This window comes from Harmonia axyridis, chromosome 5 (genome assembly GCF_914767665.1).
Source record: "Harmonia axyridis chromosome 5, icHarAxyr1.1, whole genome shotgun sequence".
Lineage (NCBI taxonomy): Eukaryota > Metazoa > Arthropoda > Insecta > Coleoptera > Coccinellidae > Harmonia > Harmonia axyridis.
In genome coordinates, this window is record NC_059505.1 from 24,043,519 (window position 1) to 24,065,595 (window position 22,077).

The window sequence follows — 22,077 nt, forward strand, 5'->3', positions numbered from 1 at the left end:
CGATTTGATTTCGAAATAAATTTTAACAATCCATGAGTACAACCTTACTCTTCATTCTATATAAATACTTAAGACCGCCATCACGACACCATTTGGGTTATTCGAGTTCCCGTTCATGATAGGACTCAGGAAGGCTGCTCAGACCTTCCAGAGATTCATCGATGATGTTCTACGAGGACTAGACTTCTGCTTCAGCTACATCGATGACGTGCTGATAGCCTCATCATCCGAAGAAGAGCATATAGAACATTCGTATCATATTCGAAAGATTCCGAAAATACTCCATCGTTCTCAATCCGGTGAAGTGTATACGCTACGTCCCAGGAGATCAGAACGTCGTTGCCGATTCCATTTCAAGAGTGGACGAAATTACTCCAACCTTGGCCTATGCACGAAAGGACGACAACGAGCTAAGGAGATATCTGCAAGGCGATACAGGTTTGCTGATTCTGAAGATGAAGCCGCATGGATCAACCACCTTGGTGTACTGCGATACATCGACCCCCCCCCCAAGCACGTTCATTCCTGACGAAGCAATTCCGAAGAGTAGCATTCGACACGATCCACAGACTGGCACACCCTAGTATCAATGCGACTACGAAGATGATGAAGCAACGTTTCGTTTGGCCTTCAGTTAACGCAGAGTGCAGGAAATGGTCTCACACCTGCTTAGAATGTCAGCGATCCAAAGTTACTCGTCACGTCATCACGCCACCGGTACGTCGATTTGATCATGTACACATGGACATGCCTTACGCTGAGGGTTACCGATGCTGCCTCACATGTGTCGATTGATTCACCAGATGGCCAGAAGCAATTCCCCTGCAGTTCTGACCAGGAAGCTTCCACCATCGGTAAGGAGTTTTACATGAGTTGGATAGCGGAGTTTGGCACTCCATTCCGGATCACCACAGATCAAAGGAGACAGTTCGAGTCTAGCCTGTTCAACGAGCTATGTAAGTTGACTGGCACGAACCACAGCCTACCACTCAGCAGCCAACGGTAAGTTGGAAAAAAATCCATCGACTGCTCAAGGCAGCAATCAAATGCCACAGCAATGACCGATGGACCGAAACGCTTCCCAGTGTCCTTCTGGGAATGAGAACAGCCTGGCGGGACGACATGAAAGCAGCCGCTGCAGAAATGGTATACGGAGAGCCATTAAGATTGCCCGGAGAATTTTTATCTACAAGTACGGATGATAATGCAGACACAGCCGACTTGTTAGTGAATCTGAGGAAACAAATAAGAAGAATAAGACCTATCAACGCAAACCACCACGGAGAACGACACAGCTTCGTGTTCAAGGAATTGGAAACGTCACAATTCGTGTTCGTCTAACATGAGGGCCCAAAATTAGGCCTGCAGAAACCCTACGATGGACCATACGAAGTTTTGAGGAGAGATCCAAAACATTTCGTCATCAAGATCAAGGACAAGGAAACGACGGTGACAATCGACCGATACCATCCTATATATTCGACAATCTCGAAAAGGAAGAGCATGAAGAAGATCAGAAGGAATATCCAGTAGAAAACAAAGCCAATAATCAAGCAGAGTCCCCGGAAACAAGAAAAACCAGATCCGGTAGGAAGGTACACTTCCCAAAGAAGTACCTAACAATGATTACGTAACTTTGTTAATGGTGGGTGACTGTGTAGAGAATCTATCGATTCTCTCGAAAATATTCCAAGCCCGAAACTTGAATTTCGAACGGAAATCCTATTAACGGAAGAATTCGGTGTACAAACTTAGAATTATCAAAACCACAACCCTAAGGGATCTGTACAAAGGCTTTGCTAACGGTCGAATCGAAAACGGCCTGAATGCCCATAAAAATCGTTATTTCTGGACGAAAAATTGAATTGAGTTCATACCAGTCTCCGAGTATCTACAACATATGTGCAACACTCCGACAACGAGAACAGCGAAGATATCCACATCTGTTCCCGAGATCGACGAAAAGGTACCTTCTTCGTACATTCTTAATGGTTTGAAATAAATTGAATAAGTGTTATCTCTTTCTTTTATTTCCCTTATTTGTACTTGGCCGTAAACTACTTGTTAGTTACAGTATAAAGACCATAACCCACAATTATAAGCAACCATGTTTATTCCTCGCTTTAAATGAATAAACATTATTTAGGTTGTAAAATAATCTATTATCTCAGAAAACCCATCCGGTGCCATTTCCTTCAACAACCGCCACGTTGAAGTCCTAAAGAAAAGGGCAGTATCATCCGCAAATGCCAGAATAACACAATCTATATCCAGCTGGATATTCAGTTAATACATATCAGGAAAACCAAGAGTCCCTGCTGCACCCCACATGTAACAGTTACGCTGTCACTTACTTTCCCATCTATTCTCACCACTTGCCTTCTTTCTCTGAGGAAGCTTCCAAATATATTTCGGGCCACCCCCCTAAATCCTATATTTTACTATGTATCCAGAAGTGCATTATGGTCCACAGAGTCGAAAGCCTTCTTCAAATCAACGAAAATATTGAGGGCCAGTATGTTCCAACCCATTGCATCAGATATTGCAGATACTAACACGCCTATGGCGTCTTGAGCCGACTTCCCCTCTTGAAATCCAAATTGTCTGGTAGCGATTGGTTTATACTTATTGACAAAAGTGAGAAGCCTCTTTCTCAGTTTTTTCTCAAATACCTTTGACATCGTAGACGTCAATGATATGGGTCTATAGTTGCCCAAGTCCATTCTGTTTGAAGACTTATGAACCGGGACAATGACAGCAGTTTTTAATATTTTAGGAAATATGCCACTCTTATTTATATTGTGAACCGGTCGGTCAGCAATATATTCTGCAAGTTCTAGGGGTCAGCCTTGTTTGTTTCAAATAACACCATTTAGTTCGAATTTATTTTCTTGTCACCTCTCGTTTTCTTTGCAATGTTCACTGATGCTTCATATATCAGTTGTTTCCCTATTAGCCAATTCTTGAGAAATTTGTGTTAAATTCATTTGCGATTTTCCCTGTGCCCCTTATCACTCTATTGCCTTCCATGTTATTCACTTCCACAATTCTGTTTTTCTCTCTTTCATTTTGATTGATAATATTCCACAATTCTGTACTATTCACGTCCATGTTTAAAATTGAGTTGATTATTTATTATTTCTGTCCAAATTCCTGTGATAAATTGCTCAATATTCCACAATCTTCATAAGTGTAGTACCTTTATTCAATTTCTTTTATCGAGTAAGTTCTTATATTTTTTGAATTGGCTAGTCAGTTTTATGTTATGTGAATTGGTTGTCATCTTTTTGTACAACTCATTTTTCACCTGCACGGATTTCAAAAGACCATTTATTATCATCCATAACATCAGATATGAAACCACAGGGAATGTGTGGAAGAAAGTTAAGTCTATATCTGGAAAAAATAGGTCGAACCCATTGAGGTAGCAACTATAACACCAGCTCCCCCTTGATTTTGAGACAACATGCCTCTATGCATCTCTGTTTTTTACATTCGTATATTTGAGATCCACTTTCACTTCACTTCATAGATCTAGAGCCTCAAAAACACAACAAAGAGATATTCAATATGGAATTTCTTGGGCAAATTAAAATCAGAGTAGAACCACCAAGATTCAAAAACAATATTGTTCAATGCACGCGATGTCAAGATTATGGACACAGCAAAACATAATGCAGAAAACCCTATAACTGTGTTAAATGTAGACAAGACCATGACAGTAAAATTTTCCGGAAACAAAAAATTACCTCAGCCACATGTGCACTTTGCCAAGGTGATCACCCTGCAAATTATAAAGGATGCACTGTTTACCGCGACCTGATGAATATGGAATACAGAAATAAAGGCAACAGAGCTAACACACAAAACCAAGTAACAACTAATACTCCACATGTCCAAACACTACCGCAACCAAAAAATATTGGTAAAACGAATAAAACCTACGCCCAAGCCCCAAACACCCAAGACACAGATGGCATACATCCACGATCAGAATAACTAACAGACTTCCTCGAGGAATTCTTAAACTTATTTACACAACTACTCAACCAAAACAGCATGATCCTAAGCATGCTCACTAAAGTCATCAACAAACTATCGAACTAAAGGCTACATCATTACGAATTGCTGCATGGAACCATATCCTGGAAATAGAATATTTCCTCAACATCAACAAAATCGACATCCTACTGATCTCAGAAAGTCATGCAACCAATTATACTGATATCAAAATACCTCGATACAACGTATATTATGCAAACCACCCAGATGGAACAACACATACAGGATCGGCAATCAAAAATACAATTAAACTCCATGAAGAACAGCCTTACATCACTGCCAAATCCAAGCAACTGTACTGAATCTGGAAACCTTCAATTGGTACACTCTATGCACAGTAGCAATATATAGTTCTCCACGCCATACAATAACAACTGAAGAATACAACGACTTCATACTCACTCTAGACCCTCGTTTCCTTACTGCAGGCGATCGGAAAGTAGAACACACTGCATTGGTGTCTAGATTAACCACCTCCAAAGGACGAGCTCGATATAGAACGATATTATACAATAACCTCAATATCCTATCTACAGGGGAACCCACTTACTGGACCACTTAGATTAACCATTTCCAAAGGACGAGCCCGATATAGAACGATATTATACAATAACCTCAATATCCTATCTACAGGGGAACCCACTTACTGGCCCACTGACTTGAATAAAACCCGCGACTTGCTAGATTTTGGAATAACTAAAGGCTTTGGGGATGTACACAACAACATTGAATCCTGTTATGATCTGTCATCCGATCATAGTGCCATAACAATCAGCCTTAGCACTCACCCGATCCAGAAGAAGTCTAACCCAAATTTTGCACCGCAAAAACAAACTGGGAACTATTTCGGAAAACAATTGATGAAGTCATAACTCTGAACCATCGAATAAGTAATGATAAAGAAATAAAGTTGTTAAATACCTGACAGAAATCATACAATACGCGTCCTGGACTGCTCTACATCAGGTATAAGAGAAAAAGTGGAAATTCAAAATTCACCACCACACATTAGGCAAATTATATCTGAAAAACGAAGAGTAAGACGACTATGGCAAAGAAGTAGAAACCCATCAGTCAAAAGGAACCTAAACAGAATAACCCACGAGATCGTGAAAATCTTACAAGAGATAAAGAACAACAGTTTCCATAACCCAGCTATCCCCTGACGACCATTCTTTGTGGAAAGCAATAAAAAAGCACAAAGTAAGCAACTCACCCATCAAAAAAATCTGATGGAACTTGAGCTCGCATAAACTCTGACAAATCAACAGTTTTTGCCGAATATCTAGCCGAAGTAGGTATATACATAGTTCCAACCAGAAACATGTTAACTGACAGTGAAATCAAAGACTTTCTGAATGCTCCTAACCAGTCATCTCCTCCAATTAAGCCCTTTACACCGAAGGAAGTATTCAGTGAAATTAAATTATTGAATCCAAGCAAAGCACCAGAACAAGTGATCATGGTACTTAAACCCGGCAAGCCACCAACAAACTGTGAATCCTACCCCCCGATTAGTCTATTACCGTCATGTCAAAGTTATTAGAAAAACTCCTACTGAAAAGACTAGAAAAAACAACATCACTGAAAGAACATGTACTTGATCACCAATTTGGATTCTGTAAAAAGCATTCAACAATCCAACAATGCCATCGAATTGCCAACAAAATCAAAACTTGCCTTGAAACAGGGGAGTACTGCACCTCGGTGTTCCTAGATGTAGAACAAGCCTTTGACAGAGTTTGGCATGAGGGACTACTATACAAACTGACAAAAACCTCACTTGACCGTTTTTACAAAATATTGAGATCATACTTGAACGACCGCTACTTGCAGGTTAAAATATAGGACTACACACAGACGACACAAAAATTATAACCTGAGATAAAAGGTTAGCCTGTGTTTGCATCACTGGAGCTATGAGAACGTGCCCAACTAGGGCATTGGAGATCATCACAGATCTCAAACCTCTTCATCTAGTGATAGAGAGAGTGGCCTATAAGGCCACTCTTAAGACTATCTAGAGAAGGTACCGGCAATGAGGGAATAAGGAATAAGAGAGCCTGGTCCTTGACTAATTATATACCATCAGCGAACCTTCCCAGTGATGGAATGAAAAAGAAAATTAGCATCGAAAAAACATTAATTACTATACTACGTAGAAAAGAAGATTGGAAAAAGGGGTCCACAATCCCAGTCCTTAAAAAGAATATCATCAAATGGTATACAGATGGTTCCAATATCACGACGGGGACTGGCGCTAGAGTATTCGGGGCTGGTAACAAATGCTCAATATTGCTAAGCAGTGTCTAAGTGTCTTTCAGGTAGAGATACTTGCAATAAAAAGATGTGTAGAAATCAACATAGCAAGAAACTATGGTAAATGTGACATAGCGATACATTCCCATAGTCAGGCTGCAATTAAAGCACTGAGCTCACATAAAATCGATTCTAAGATGGTACTGGAGTGCCGAAGAAAACTTAATGAAATGGGTAAGAATAACAGGGTCTTTTTAATCTGGGTTCCCGGCCACTGCGAAATCAGAGGGAATGAGGAGGCTAACACACTTGCCAGGAGCATAAACTCCTTTCATCGGCCCGGAACCTTTCTGTGGTGTATACAAAAGCACCTACATGAAAGAGTTTCAGGAAAAAGAGGTAACCGAAAGAGAAAAACTCTGGCCGAATCTTCCTGTTCTGGATCACTCCAAATAGTTTCTTAGAAACTTTGACTCTACGAGAACCAAGAAGTATCTCGATCTTAGTAAGAATATGCTACACCTTCTCACTGGATTCTTCATAGGGCATTGCCGCCTTAGGAAACACCTCATGAGAATGGGTCTAACAGAAAATGACGAGTGAGATTCTGTGGGGAGGAGGAAGAAACTCCGGATCACCTAGTGACGGAATGCCTCGGCATCGCTAGCCAACGCAAAACCTGCCTTGGACACGAAACTTATAGAAGTGAGGAATTAGCCCCCTTGAAGCCATCCCAGATATTGGAGTTCATCAGAACTCGGGAACTGGAAGGCGAGCTGTAGATCACATTATGGTGAAAATAGCTCTGATGGGGGGTACAATAGACCATTAGGTCGCAGTGAAACGTAACCTCCTTAATTGAATCTAATCTAACCTGAGATGCATACCCATTGTTATCATCCCAAAACTAGAAAATTATCTGGATGCTCTCTCTGAGTGGCTTAAAAAATGGAAGATTGAAATTAACACCAACAAGTCGGCCCAGGTAACTTTCACATTAACCACTTGATATTGAAGTGAAGAAAATGTACTGGCTATTGAAAAAAAAATCGAAGCTATCTCTTGAAAATGAATTGACAATCTATAAATGTATCCTTAAACCAGTGTGGACTTACGGAATAGAACTGTGGGGTTGTTCTAAGCCGTCCAACACAAGGATACTCGAGTCATTCCAGTCGAAAACACTGCGTATAATAGCACGAGCACCATGGTATGTCGCAAACCAAAGTCTACAAAATGATCTGGGAATAAAATCTATAAAAGATACTATAATATAATAATAATAATAATAATAATAATAAAGTTTATTGATCCTTTGTGACTGTTACAGTATAGGACAGGTCATAATTAATACAATTTCTAATACATAGGTATATAACAATTTACTAAAACAAAGGTATATATCACTCAACTTTACAAGACCACAATTCCAACGATCCATCGCTAAGATAATCAGCAGTCGAGTAATAACATTTATTCAACAATAATTTTTTTATTAAAATTTTGAATTTCATTTGATTTTTATTCTTGAAAGAGTCTGGTAAATGATTAAAGAGCTTTATGCTCTGATAAGACGGTGAACGTTCAAACCGGGAGGTTCTATGACTAGGTAGAGTTAGAACATTTGTGTTCCTTGTGGAATAACAATGAAAATCAGATAATTTTGTAGCAGAATTAACATTTTTCTTCATATGAAGTAAGCATTTGAATATGTATATACAAGTCACTGTCATGATTTTATTCTCAATGAAATATGGTCGACAGGAGGATCGAGGATGTATATTGAAGATCATCCTTATTATTCTCTTCTGACATATCAGAACTCTGTTTAAATCTGATGAGCTTCCCCAAGTCAAAATATTATATGCTATGTGAGGATAACTTAGAGAGTAATATACATCTAGAATAGACGTCAGTGGAAACAAATTTTTTATTTTATTTATAGCGAAAAAGGAAGAATTCAACTTTTTGCACACCATGTCAATATGATAAGACCATCTCATTCCATCGTCCATGTAGACTCCCAGAAATTTAGTCCACTCCCTTGATGTCAATGAGATGTCCCCACAAAACACAGAAATGCGCTCTCTGTTCCAAATTTTCAACCCGAAATGAATAAGAACAGTTTTTTCAACGTTAACCATTAACTTATTCATTCTGCACCAATCAGTGAATAACCTGATTATATATGAGGTCGACTCCGTGAGCTCCTCAGGGCTCCGAGCCGTGACAAGTATCGAGGTATCATCTGCGAATAGTGTAATTTGGTCTGCGTCGATACAGACCGGTAAATCATTTATGAATAGTAAAAATAGCAATGGCCCCAGAACGGAGCCCTGAGGAACCCCCAGAACCACCTCACATTCATCCGAACTAGCACCATTCACTCTGACTTTCACAGTTCGACCAGTCATGTAACTTCTCAACCAATCCAAAAATATACCCCTGAATCCCAAATTATAACACTTACTCAACATGAAGGAGAAACACAATGAGTCAAAAGCTCTAGACAGATCAAAAAATAACCCCGCCACACACATACCCTCATCCAGACGTCTGTAGACAATTTCGACAAAAGAATATGCCGCTGTCTCAGTTGAACGTCCCGGTCTGAAGCCATGTTGAGAATCCGTGATTACATTGAATTTATTCAAAAACTCGAGTATTCTGTTGAACACAATCTTCTCAAATATCTTCGAAAAGTTAGTGAGAACTGATATAGGGCGATAATTTGCAATGTCCTGCGGATCACCTCTTTTATGAACAGGAGTGACCATACTTTTCTTTAAACAATCTGGAAACCTTCCCGTAGATACAGATAAATTTATTAAACTAGCAAAATGATCAGAAATGGATTCATTTATAGTCTTTAACAGTCTTGTAGAAATAAAATCTATACCTGTGCTTTTTTTATTGTTCAGCTTGTTAATTACATTCATAACTTCATTCTTCGAAACAGGATGGAAAAAGAAGTTTGAATTCAGCATTTTTGAAGTTGTACATGATGGAGACAGATGTTTACCAAAGTATTCATGTAGCTTCATTGATGTTATAGTAGAAAAATATTCAGCAAAAGATTTCGCAATTAAAATTGCATCAGTACACAAATTTTCCCCCAGAAGTAAAGAGATTTCAGAATCCTTTGATTTAGTCCTCCCCGTTTCTAAGTTGACCAGATTCCAAACAGTTTTATTTTTTTGACTTGAATTAGCCAAGAATAAACAAATACAAGGACCGAACCACAAATCACTAAACTATAATGATAAGCAACCTTTTCGCCCAAATCCTCTTGGCGAAGAGATTGAAAAGAACCTGGCCCGAAGACCTCTTGGAAGAATAATTGTGCGGAGAACCATTGATGGATGGTTCCCGAGTCAAGTCATGAAGATTGAAAACAGGATTAAGAGAAATCAATCGGAGAATCTACAAGATGACTCAGATAAACTAGAGATGAAAAGAGTTCCTTATAGAGATGAAAAGAGTTCCTTATAGAGATGAAAAGAGTTCCTTATAGAGAAGCGATTGGTAGCTTAATGTATCCATCAAATGGTAGACACTACGTTTGCTGTTAACTATTTAACGAGAAAACAAATGAAGCCGACCGAAGCTGATTGGAAAGGTGTAAACAGAATCTTCAGGTATTTGAAAGGTACTGTGAATTTAAGTCTTAAATTCACCGTTCAAACTGAATACTTAGAGGCATTTACCGATGCAACATTTAGAGACCATACCGACTTGTCATCAACTGAAAGGTATGTTATTAGATTGTTTGAAGATGTAATAGCTTGGAGAAGCAATAATCAAACCTATGTCACATTGTCCACTTGTAGAGCCGAATACCTAACCATGAATAATGCCTATCAAGAATTAATAATTCTTGACAAGGTACTTAGATTTGTGATAGGAAAACTGATGTTTCCTACAACAGTCTGGTGTGATAAAAATTCCGCTGGAGACTGCACCAAGAAAGATGGTAGTCCCAAACTAAAAGTATTTGATGATCATTTAGAGGTAATAAATGACGACCTACTACATAGAGAGAAATCTGGACTTAGAAGACATATGGCTGAAACACATGGTGATTTCATAAAACAATGTGTTGAAGTAAAGAGAATCACAGTGAGATGGATTCCAACCAAGGAGAATGTGGATGACTTAATGATAAAACCTTCACCATCAGACGGTCATAAGAGATTAACTCAGAAACTAATGATTTAATACTAACTCATTGAATTTTTGTTTTCAGAGTATTTCTAGGGACTAGAGTATAAACTAATTGAGTTCTGTTTATAGATTAGACTTGGAGTGGAGAATGCTGGTTGTAGTTCGATGAAGGGAGGGAGTGTTAGAATATTACTTCATCCGAACAGATTACGAGAGAGACAACCAACCCTACACTTGATAGTGTTATTGCATGTCGTGCGGTGGCGCTACGAGTCTGCGCGTGGCGAGGCCATCGAGGGCCATTGAGAGAGAAAACAAGAATGGACCTTCGATGGTCGAGAGCGAACGTCAGGCACAAGACTTTAGAGTGAAAGTCTCTTCCAACCTGGCTTTGGTCAGGTCCTTCCGTTTTGCTTTGTGAACTGTACTTGCTTTTGAGATAAACTTAGAGTGTCTAGAGAATAATCGATTATTATCATCATCTGTGTATTAGTGAATACTCTGCATTTATATAACCCAAATATAAAATCCAATGGAAATCTCTTCACTGGAATCGATAGTCTTAAGTAAGAACAATGAAGTTGAAAAACTGAAGAGAGAAATTAATATGACCCCATCTGTAAACAATGGAGATAAGGAATCAACACCACATATTCCACCGGTGAGTACGGGAGATGAAATGGTTATCGGTGAATTAAATACTGATTTGTCCACCTCTAAAGTTAAAAACTCGAAAACAACGAATTCAAATTTACAAACTGATTCATCCAATAAAAAATTAGAAAAAGTTGCTAGAGGAAATACTTATTCTGATGTTGTTAAAATCAATATCCCACCATCCAATTCAAAGATATCACATGGTAAGGGAGATGACTGGAACATTGTTTTCCGTAGAAAGTTTACCAAACAAAAGCGTTCACTTGTTGTGGGTAGCGGTTCCGGAGATTCCCTTGTTGAGGGTGTGGAAAAATATAAAGCAAACTGAAGTCTGTCCTGAAATCTGAAAAGAAAGCTTTATGAGTTCACAGAGAGAATTTGCACTTCTGCACTATCGCGCACATTTCCAAGAACGGCGTTGGCCGAGCTTCTTCTATTATGTTGACTTGTGCTGTTTCGGTCAATGTGGATCTCATAATAATATAGACATATTTCTTTCTTTTTCATTAAATTACATTCTTTTGATCTGACTTGACAGGTGGTCTCAGCAAAGAAATTAAATTTCATTAACGCATACTATTGTAGGATTTCACGTATACCTACTTATGCGTTTCGTCCCTGGCACACACACCGGACTCATCAGTGTGACTTTGGTATAATTGTGTGTGCCGTGTCACAGACGCTTGGGGAATTTATTACTACCGGGAGCCGCCGGGATTCGAACCCGGGACCTTTGTCGTATCTCGGTGCGTGAGTCTACCTCTTAACGTCTAGGCTACCGAATGCTGTGTATATATTGTTGCTATGTGGAGCTTTATGAGAAGCCGCCACATGACTCCCTCCCCAGTGACGGAGGAACGAAACTTATGCGTGTTACGAGGTCATCGGTGCAGCCGGGTGATTGCCGCCTAATCAGAGCTGCACCTCGCGGCATCGTACGGACGGGGAATGCCGCCTATTCACGTCCGGCATACCGCGGCAGACCAAGGAGCACGTATTGCACGTCATGGGAATGGGCGTCTAGAGTTTCGTTGGAAATTGCAGATAAATGGGAGCTATGCATCGACCTTCTGCTTTCCAGGACACATCGTTAAGATGGCCATTCCCATCACGTCGAGCTTGCATGCTGTGACGACGGAAACACGAGGCTCGGCGTGCCATCGGCTCTAGTGTCCGATGGACACCCCAGTAGCCGTAACGTTGAGCGGGGCAGTGAGTCGCCTCTGCGCTCCAACGCCGCAGTTTTCCGCCATCACGTCGGGGTCACCAATGTAGGATTTCACGTATACCTACTTATGCGTTTCGTCCCTGGCACACACACCGGACTCATCAGTGTGACTTTGGTATAATTGTGTGTGCCGTGTCACAGACGCTTGGGGAATTTATTATTATCGGGAGCCGCCGGGACTCGAACCCGGGACCTTGTTGCATCTCGGTGAGTGAGAACACAGTCTTAGCCTCTAGGCCACTGAGTGCTGTGTTTTATTATTGTTGCTATGTAGGCTTTATGAGAAGCCGCCACACTATCACTTCGGTCACTGTGGGGTTCTATAGTAATGATAAGAATTTTTGTATTTCCTTCTGGGTCTCTGTGACAATGAATTGTGTTCAAATCGATTGCAATTAATAGACAAACATATTCTATATCATGAAAACATCGTATAAATTACCTCATTATGTACTCCTGTGAATGTCATCTCATTGTGAATTGTACAAGTGTTGGTCCTGCGGAGTGCGATGGAGGGGATGCTTTTTTACGATTGGTCCTGCAGAGTGCGATGGAGGGGATGCTTCTTTACGATTGGTCCTGCGTATCGTATATAAACCCAGACATTCACAATTATCGTCATAAGCTCTTCGAGTATCTGCCGAATTGACCATAAAATGGAAATCATTGTTGTGCCTAGATATTCCGTTGGTGGTATGAATCCTTTCAAAATCCTTCCACCAGAAATGGTGTCTACTATATTCAGATATTTGGATCCTGATTCTATACTCAGAGTTAACGCGACCTGTAAAAGGTTCAGGGATATATGCCGTACCGACTCAAAGCTGAGGATTATCCTTAATTCCAGAATCAAGGAACCTATAGGAATGGAAGCAGACATAAGAAGATAGTTATCGAGCATATGAAAAGCTCCGCTGAATCCTGGATCACCATTAGCGATTCTAGAAATTCGGATATCAACGGGAGGAAAAAGACGAATCGTATTCCTATGAGGATATGAGAATATACGATAACGTGGAACTTATACATATATTATTTTTCCAGAGCGCGAATGTTTGACGATAGTTTCGACGGAATTTATTATAAACAGACATATTTCTTTCTCTTTCATTGAATTACTTATTTTCGATCTGACTTGACAGGTGTTCTCAGCAAAGAAGTTAAATTTCATCAACGTATACTATCACTTCGGTCACTGTGGGGTTTTATGGTAATGATAAGAATTTTTGTATTTCTTTCTGGGTCTCTGTCACAATGAATTGTCTTCAAATTGATTGCAATTTATAGACAAACATATTCTATACCATGAAAACATTGTATAAATAACCTCATTAGTTACTCCTGTGTATGTCCTCTCATTGTGAATTGTACAGGTGTTGATAAGAGTGAGACATCAACAATACTTCAACATTGTGATTTGAACACGACAGCTGTTCACACGTATTTCTGTTACTCTTCGGTTTTTGGTGGATAATTCCGGAATTTTGGTTTTTTATTTTTCGAATTTTACTTCTGTGTGTTCTGGGAGGAAGTAGCGAGGAGAAGTTTGGTTGTTCACCTGCTTAGGTGATATTTTTGACTTTATTAACATTATCATCATTCAAGAATATGTCGTCGAGTAGGAAAGTTGGAAGTAGCGAGTCTCTGCAGATATCAATTCCTGAATGCGGTATCTGTAAGCGAACTCTTGTTGTCAAGTGCAATATTTGTAACAAGGTTTATCATCCTGGTTGTGCCAACCGAATTAAAAAATGTTGTGATGAAGTCATCGCATCAGGCCAAAGTGAACCTAATACTTGTGAAGTATCCCCAATTTCGGATACTGTTGGAAGGAGTATTACTAATGAGTCATCTCACCAAGAACTTCTACTCAAAATTATTATGGAGTTAGAAGCAAAGAACTCATTATTGATTGAGAATAATTCCTTATTGAAATATAAAATCCTTCACTGGAATCGATAGTCTTAAGTAAGAACAATGAAATTGAAAAACTGAAGAAAGAAATTAATATGACCCCATCTGTAAACAATGGAGATAAGGAATCAACACCACATATTCCACCGGTGAGTACGGGAGATGAAATGGTTATCGGTGAATTAAATACTGATTTGTCCACCTCTAATGTTGAAAACTCGAAAACAACGAATTCAAATTTACAAACTGATTCATCCAATAAAAAATTAGAAAAAGTTGCTAGAGGAAATACTTATTCTGATGTTGTTAAAATCAATATCACACCATCTAACTCAAAGATATCACATGGTAAGGGAGATGACTGGAACATTGTTTCCCGTAGAAAGTTTACCAAACAAAAGCGTTCACTTGTTGTGGGTAGCGGTTCCGGAGATTCCCTTGTTGAGGGTGTGGAAAAATATAGAGCTAACTGAAGTCTGTCCTGAAATCTAAAAAGAAAGCTTTATGAGTTCACAGAGAGAATTTGCACTTCTGCACTATCGCGCACATTTCCAAGAACGGCGTTGGCCGAGCTTCTTCTATTATGTTGACTTGTGCTGTTTCGGTCGATGTGGATCTCATAATAATATAGACATATTTCTTTCTTATTCATTAAATTACATACTTTTGATCAGACTTGACAGGTGGTCTCAGCAAAGAAATTAAATTTCATCGACGCATACTATCACTTCGGTCACTGCGGGGTTCTATTGTAATGATAAGAATTTTTGTATTTCCTTTTGGGTCTCTGTGACAATGAATTGTGTTCAAATCGATTGCAATTAAAAGACAAACATATTCTATATCATGAAAACATCGTATAAATTACCTCATTATGTACTCCTGTGAATGTCATCTCATTGTGAATTGTACAAGTGTTGGTCCTGCGGAGTGCGATGGAGGGGATGCTTCTTTACGATTGGTCCTGCGAAGTGCGATGGAGGGGATGCTTCTTTACGATTGGTCCTGCGTATCGAATATAAACCCAGACATTCACAATTATCGTCATAAGCTCTTCGAGTATCTGCCGAATTGACCATAAAATGGAAATCATTGTTGTGCCTAGATATTCCGTTGGTGGTATGAATCCTTTCAAAATCCTTCCACCAGAAATGGTGTCTACTATATTCAGATATTTGGATCCTGATTCTATACTCAGAGTTAACGCGACCTGTAAAAGGTTCAGGGATATATGCCGTACCGACTCAAAGCTGAGGATTATCCTTAATTCCAGAATCAAGGAACTCCGTAGAGAAATGCGCGCTAGAATTCTCAATCTGGGCTTCGATGTTATTGTAAACCGTGATGACGTTTTCCTTCCACGATTCACCTATAGGAATGGAAGCAGACATAAGAAGATAGTTATCGAGCATATGAAAAGCTCCGCTGAATCCTGGATTACCATTAGCGATTCTAGAAATTCGGATATCAACAGGAGGAAAAAGACGAATCGTATTCCTATGAGGATATGAGAATATACGATAACGTGGAACTTATACATATATTATTTTTCCAGAGCGCGAATGTTTGACGATAGTTTCGACGGAATTTATTATAAACAGACATATTTCTTTCTCTTTCATTAAATCACTTATTTTCGATCTGACTTGACAGGTGGTCTCAGCAAAGAAGTTAAATTTCATCAACGCATACTATCACTTCGGTCACTGTGGGGTTCTATAGTAATGATAAGAATTTTTGTATTTCTTTCTGGGTCTCTGTCACAATGAATTGTCTTCAAATTGATTGCAATTTATAGACAAACATATTCTATACCATGAAAACATCGTATAAATAACATCATTAGTTACTCCTGTGTATGTGCTCTCATTGTGAATTGTACAGGTGTTGATAAGAGTGAGACTTCAACAATACTTCAACATTGTGAATTGAACACGACAGCTGTTTACACGTATTTCTGTTACTCTTCGGTTTTTGGTGGATAATTCCGGAATTTTGGTTTTTTATTTTTCGAATTTTACTTCTGTGTGTTCTGGGAGGAAATAGTCAAAATCCTTCCACCAGATATGGTGTCTACTATTTTCAGATATTTGGATCCTGATTCTATACTCAGAGTTAACGCGACCTGTGAAAGGTTCAGGGATATATGCCGTGCCGACTCAAAGCTGAGGATTATCCTTCAATAAGGAATTATTCTCAATCAATAATGAGTTCTTTGCTTCTAACTCCATAATAATTTTGAGTATAAGTTCTTGGTGAAATGACTCATTAGTAATACTCCTTCCAACAGTATCCGAAATTGGGGATACTTCACAAGAATAAGGTTCACTTTGGCCTGATGCGATGACTTCATCACAACATTTTTTTAATTCGGTTGGCACAACCAGGATGATAAACCTTGTTACAAATTTTGCACTTCACAACATTTTTTATAATAGTTCGCTTACAGATACCGCATTCAGGAATTGATGTCTGCAGAGACTCGCTACTTCCAACTTTCCTACTCGACGACATATTCTTGAATGATGATAATGTTAATAAAGTCAAAAATATCACCTAAGCAGGTCAACAACCAAACTTCTCCTCGCTACTTCCTCCCAGAACACACAGAAGTAAAATTCGAAAAATAAAAAACCAAAATTCCGGAATTATCCACCAAAAACCGAAGAGTAACAGAAATACGTGTGAACAGCTGTCGTGTTCAATTCACAATGTTGAAGTATTGTTGAAGTCTCACTCTTATCAACACCTGTACAATTCACAATGAGAGGACATACACAGGAGTAACTAATGAGGTTATTTATACGATGTTTTCATGGTATAGAATATGTTTGTCTATAAATTGCAATCAATTTGAAGACATTTCATTGTGACAGAGACCCAGAAAGAAATACAAAAATTCTTATCATTACTATAGAACCCCACATTGACCGAAGTGATAGTATGCGTTGATGAAATTTAACTTCTTTGCTGAGACCACCTGTCAAGTCAGATCGAAAATAAGTAATTCAATGAAAGAGAAAGAAATATGTCTGTTTATAATAAATTCCGTCGAAACTATCGTCAAACATTCGCGCTCTGGAAAAATAATATATGTATAAGTTCCACATTATCGTATATTCTCATATCATCATAGGAATACGATTCGTCTTTTTCCTCCCGTTGATATCCGAATTTCTAGAATCGCAAATGGTAATCCAGGATTCAGCGGAGCTTTTCATATGCTCGATAACTATCTTCTTATGTCTGCTTCCATTCCTATAGGTGAATCGTGGAAGGATAACGTCATCACGGTTTACAATAACATCGAAGCCCGGATTGAGAATTCTAGCGCGCATTTCTCTACGGAGTTCCTTGATTCTGGAATAAAGGATAATCCTCAGCTTTGAGTCGGTACGGCATATATCCCTGAACCTTTCACAGGTCGCGTTAACTCTGAGTATAGAATCAGGATCCAAATATCTGAAAATAGTAGACACCATTTCTGGTGGAAGGATTTTGAAAGGATATATACCACCAACGGAATATCTAGGCACAACAATGATTTCCATTTTATGGTCAATTCGGCAGATACTCGAAGAGATTATGACGATAATTGTGAATGTCTGGGTTTATATACGATACGCAGGACCAATCGTAAAGAAGCATCCCCTCCATCGCACTCCGCAGGACCAATCGTGAAGAAGCATCCCCTCCATCGCACTCCGCAGGACCAACACTTGTACAATTCACAATGAGATGACATTCACAGGAGTACATAATGAGGTAATTTATACGATGTTTTCATGATATAGAATATGTTTGTCTATTAATTGAAATCGATTTGAACACAATTCATTGTCACAGAGACCCAGAAGGAAATACAAAAATTCTTATCATTACTATAGAACCCCACAGTGACCGAAGTGATAGTATGCGTTAATGAAATTTAATTTCTTTGCTGAGACCAACTGTCAAGTCAGATCAAAAGTATGTAATTTAATGAATAAGAAAGAAAAATGTCTATAATATTATGAGATCCACATCGACCGAAACAGCACAAGTCAACATAATAGAAGAAGCTCGGCCAACGCCGTTCTTGGAAATGTGCGCGATAGTGCAGAAGTGCAAATTCTCTCTGTGAACTCATAAAGCTTTCTTTTTAGATTTCAGGACAGACTTCAGTTAGCTTTATATTTTTCCACACCCTCAACAAGGGAATCTCCGGAACCGCTACCCACAACAAGTGAACGCTTTTGTTTGGTAAACTTTCTACGGGAAACAATGTTCCAGTCATCTCCCTTACCATGTGATATCTTTGAGTTAGATGGTGGGATATTGATTTTAACAACATCAGAATAAGTATTTCCTCTAGCAACTTTTTCAAATTTTTTATTGGATGAATCAGTTTGTAAATTTGAATTCGTTGTTTTCGAGTTTTTAACTTTAGAGGTAGACAAATCAGTATTTAATTCACCGATAACCATTTCATCTCCCGTACTCACCGGTGGAATATGTGGTGTTGATTCCTTATCTCCATTGTTTACAGATGGGGTCATATTAATTTCTTTCTTCAGTTTTTCAATTTCATTGTTCTTACTTAAGACTATCGATTCTAGTGAAGAGATTTTATATTTCAATAAGGAATTATTCTCAATCAATAATGAGTTCTTTGCTTCTAACTCCATAATAATTTTGAGTAGAAGTTCTTGGTGAGATGACTCATTAGTAATACTCCTTCCAACAGTATCCGAAATTGGGGATACTTCACAAGTATTAGGTTCACTTTGGCCTGATGCGATGACTTCATCACAACATTTTTGAATTCGGTTGGCACAACCAGGATGATAAACCTTGTTACAAATTTTGCACTTGACAACATTTTTTATAATAGTTCGCTTACAGATACCGCATTCAGGAATTGATATCTGCAGAGACTCGCTACTTCCAACTTTCCTACTCGACGACATATTCTCGAATGATGATAATGTTAATAAAGTCAAAAATATCACCTAAGCAGGTGAACAACCAAACTTCTCCTCGCTACTTCCCCCCAGAACACACAGAAGTAAAGTTCGAAAAATAAAAAACCAAAATTCCGGAATTATCCACCAAAAACCGAAGAGTAACAGAAATACGTGTAAACAGCTGTCGTGTTCAATTCACAATGTTGAAGTATTGTTGAAGTCTCACTCTTATCAACACCTGTACAATTCACAATGAGAGGACATACCCAGGAGTAACTAATGAGGTTATTTATACGATGTTTTCATGGTATAGAATATGTTTGTCTATAAATTGCAATCAATTTGAAGACAATTCATTGTGATAGAGACACAGAAAGAAATACAAAAATTCTTATCATTACTATAGAACCCCACAGTGACCGAAGTGATAGTATGCGTTGATGAAATTTAACTTTTTTGCTGAGACCACCTGTCAAGTCAGATCGAAAATAAGTAATTCAATGAAAGAGAAAGAAATATGTCTGTTTATAATAAATTCCGTCGAAACTATCGTGAAACATTCGCGCTCTGGAAAAATAATATATGTATAAGTTCCACTTTATCGTATATTCTCATATCCTCATAGGAATACGATTCATCTTTTTCCTCCCGTTGATATCCGAATTTCTAGAATCGCTAATGGTAATCCAGGATTCAGCGGAGCTTTTCATATGCTCGATAACTATCTTCTTATGTCTGCTTCCATTCCTATAGGTGAATCGTGGAAGGACAACGTCATCACGGTTTACAATAACATCGAAGCCCGGATTGAGAATTCTAGCGCGCATTTCTCTACGGAGTTTCTTGATTCTGGAATTAAGGATAATCCTCAGCTTTGAGTCGGTACGGCATATATCCCTGAACCTTTTACAGGTCGCGTTAACTCTGAGTATAGAATCTGGATCCAAATATCTGAATATAGTAGACACCATTCCTGGTGGAAGGATTTTGAAAGGATTCATACCCCCAACGGAATATCTAGGCACAACAATGATTTCCATTCTATGGTCAATTCGGCAGATACTCGAAGAGCTTATGACGATAATTGTGAATGTCTGGGTTTATATACGATACGCAGGACCAATTGTAAAGAAGCATCCCCTCCATCGCACTTCGCAGGACCAATCGTAAAGAAGCATCCCCTCCATCGCACTCCGCAGGACCAACACTTGTACAATTCACAATGAGATGACATTCACAGGAGTACATAATGAGGTAATTTATACGATGTTTTCATGATATAGAATATGTTTGTCTATTAATTGAAATCGATTTGAACACAATTCATTGTCACAGAGACCCAGAAGGAAATACAAAAATTCTTATCATTACTATAGAACCCCACAGTGACCGAAGTGATAGTATGCGTTAATGAAATTTAATTTCTTTGCTGAGACCAACTGTCAAGTCAGATCAAAAGTATGTAATTTAATGAATAAGAAAGAAAAATGTCTATAATATTATGAGATCCACATCGACCGAAACAGCACAAGTCAACATAATAGAAGAAGCTCGGCCAACGCCGTTCTTGGAAATGTGCGCGATAGTGCAGAAGTGCAAATTCTCTCTGTGAACTCATAAAGCTTTCTTTTTAGATTTCAGGACAGACTTCAGTTAGCTTTATATTTTTCCACACCCTCAACAAGGGAATCTCCGGAACCGCTACCCACAACAAGTGAACGCTTTTGTTTGGTAAACTTTCTACGGGAAACAATGTTCCAGTCATCTCCCTTACCATGTGATATCTTTGAGTTAGATGGTGGGATATTGATTTTAACAACATCAGAATAAGTATTTCCTCTAGCAACTTTTTCAAATTTTTTATTGGATGAATCAGTTTGTAAATTTGAATTCGTTGTTTTCGAGTTTTTAACTTTAGAGGTAGACAAATCAGTATTTAATTCACCGATAACCATTTCATCTCCCGTACTCACCGGTGGAATATGTGGTGTTGATTCCTTATCTCCATTGTTTACAGAGGGGGTCATATTAATTTCTTTCTTCAGTTTTTCAATTTCATTGTCCTTAAGACTATCGATTCCAGTGAAGAGATTTTATATTTCAATAAGGAATTATTCTCAATCAATAATGAGTTCTTTGCTTCTAACTCCATAATAATTTTGAGTAGAAGTTCTTGGTGAGATGACTCATTAGTAATACTCCTTCCAACAGTATCCGAAATTGGGGATACTTCACAAGTATTAGGTTCACTTTGGCCTGATGCGATGACTTCATCACAACATTTTTTAATTCGGTTGACACTACCAGGATGATAAACCTTGTTACAAATTTTGCACTTGACAACATTTTTCATAATAGTTCGCTTACAGATACCGCATTCAGGAATTGATATCTGCAGAGACTCGCTACTTCCAACTTTCCTACTCGACGACATATTCTTGAATGATGATAATGTTAATAAAGTCAAAAATATCACCTAAGCAGGTCAACAACCAAACTTCTCCTCGCTACTTCCTCCCAGAACACACAGAAGTAAAATTCAAAAAATAAAAAACCAAAATTCCGGAATAATCCACCAAAAATCGAAGAGTAACAGAAATACGTGTAAACAGCTGTCGTGTTCAATTCACAATGTTGAAGTATTGTTGAAGTCTCACTCTTATCAACACCTGTACAATTCACAATGAGAGGACATACACAGGAGTAACTAATGAGGTTATTTATACGATGTTTTCATGGTATAGAATATGTTTGTCTATAAATTGCAATCAATTTGAAGAAAATTCATTGTGACAGAGACCCAGAAAGAAATACAAAAATTCTTATTATTACTATAGAACCCCACAG

The 22,077-nt window shown here is 38.5% G+C and overlaps 2 protein-coding genes across 2 annotated transcripts; both read left to right on the plus strand.

The window, feature by feature from the left end:
• Positions 1–733: 733 nt before the first annotated feature.
• LOC123680891 lies at positions 734–1,341 on the plus strand. Its single transcript, XM_045619012.1, has 2 exons — positions 734–1,002; positions 1,056–1,341. The coding sequence occupies exons 1-2, from the start codon at positions 734–736 to the stop codon at positions 1,339–1,341; spliced, it is 555 nt and encodes a 184-aa protein (XP_045474968.1).
• An 8,587-nt stretch (positions 1,342–9,928) lies between these two features.
• LOC123681190 lies at positions 9,929–10,651 on the plus strand. Its single transcript, XM_045619442.1, has 2 exons — positions 9,929–10,073; positions 10,152–10,651. Exon 2 carries the CDS (start codon positions 10,168–10,170, stop codon positions 10,537–10,539), a length of 372 nt encoding a protein of 123 aa, XP_045475398.1. The 5' UTR covers positions 9,929–10,073; positions 10,152–10,167; the 3' UTR covers positions 10,540–10,651.
• The last annotated feature ends 11,426 nt before the right edge of the window (positions 10,652–22,077 follow it).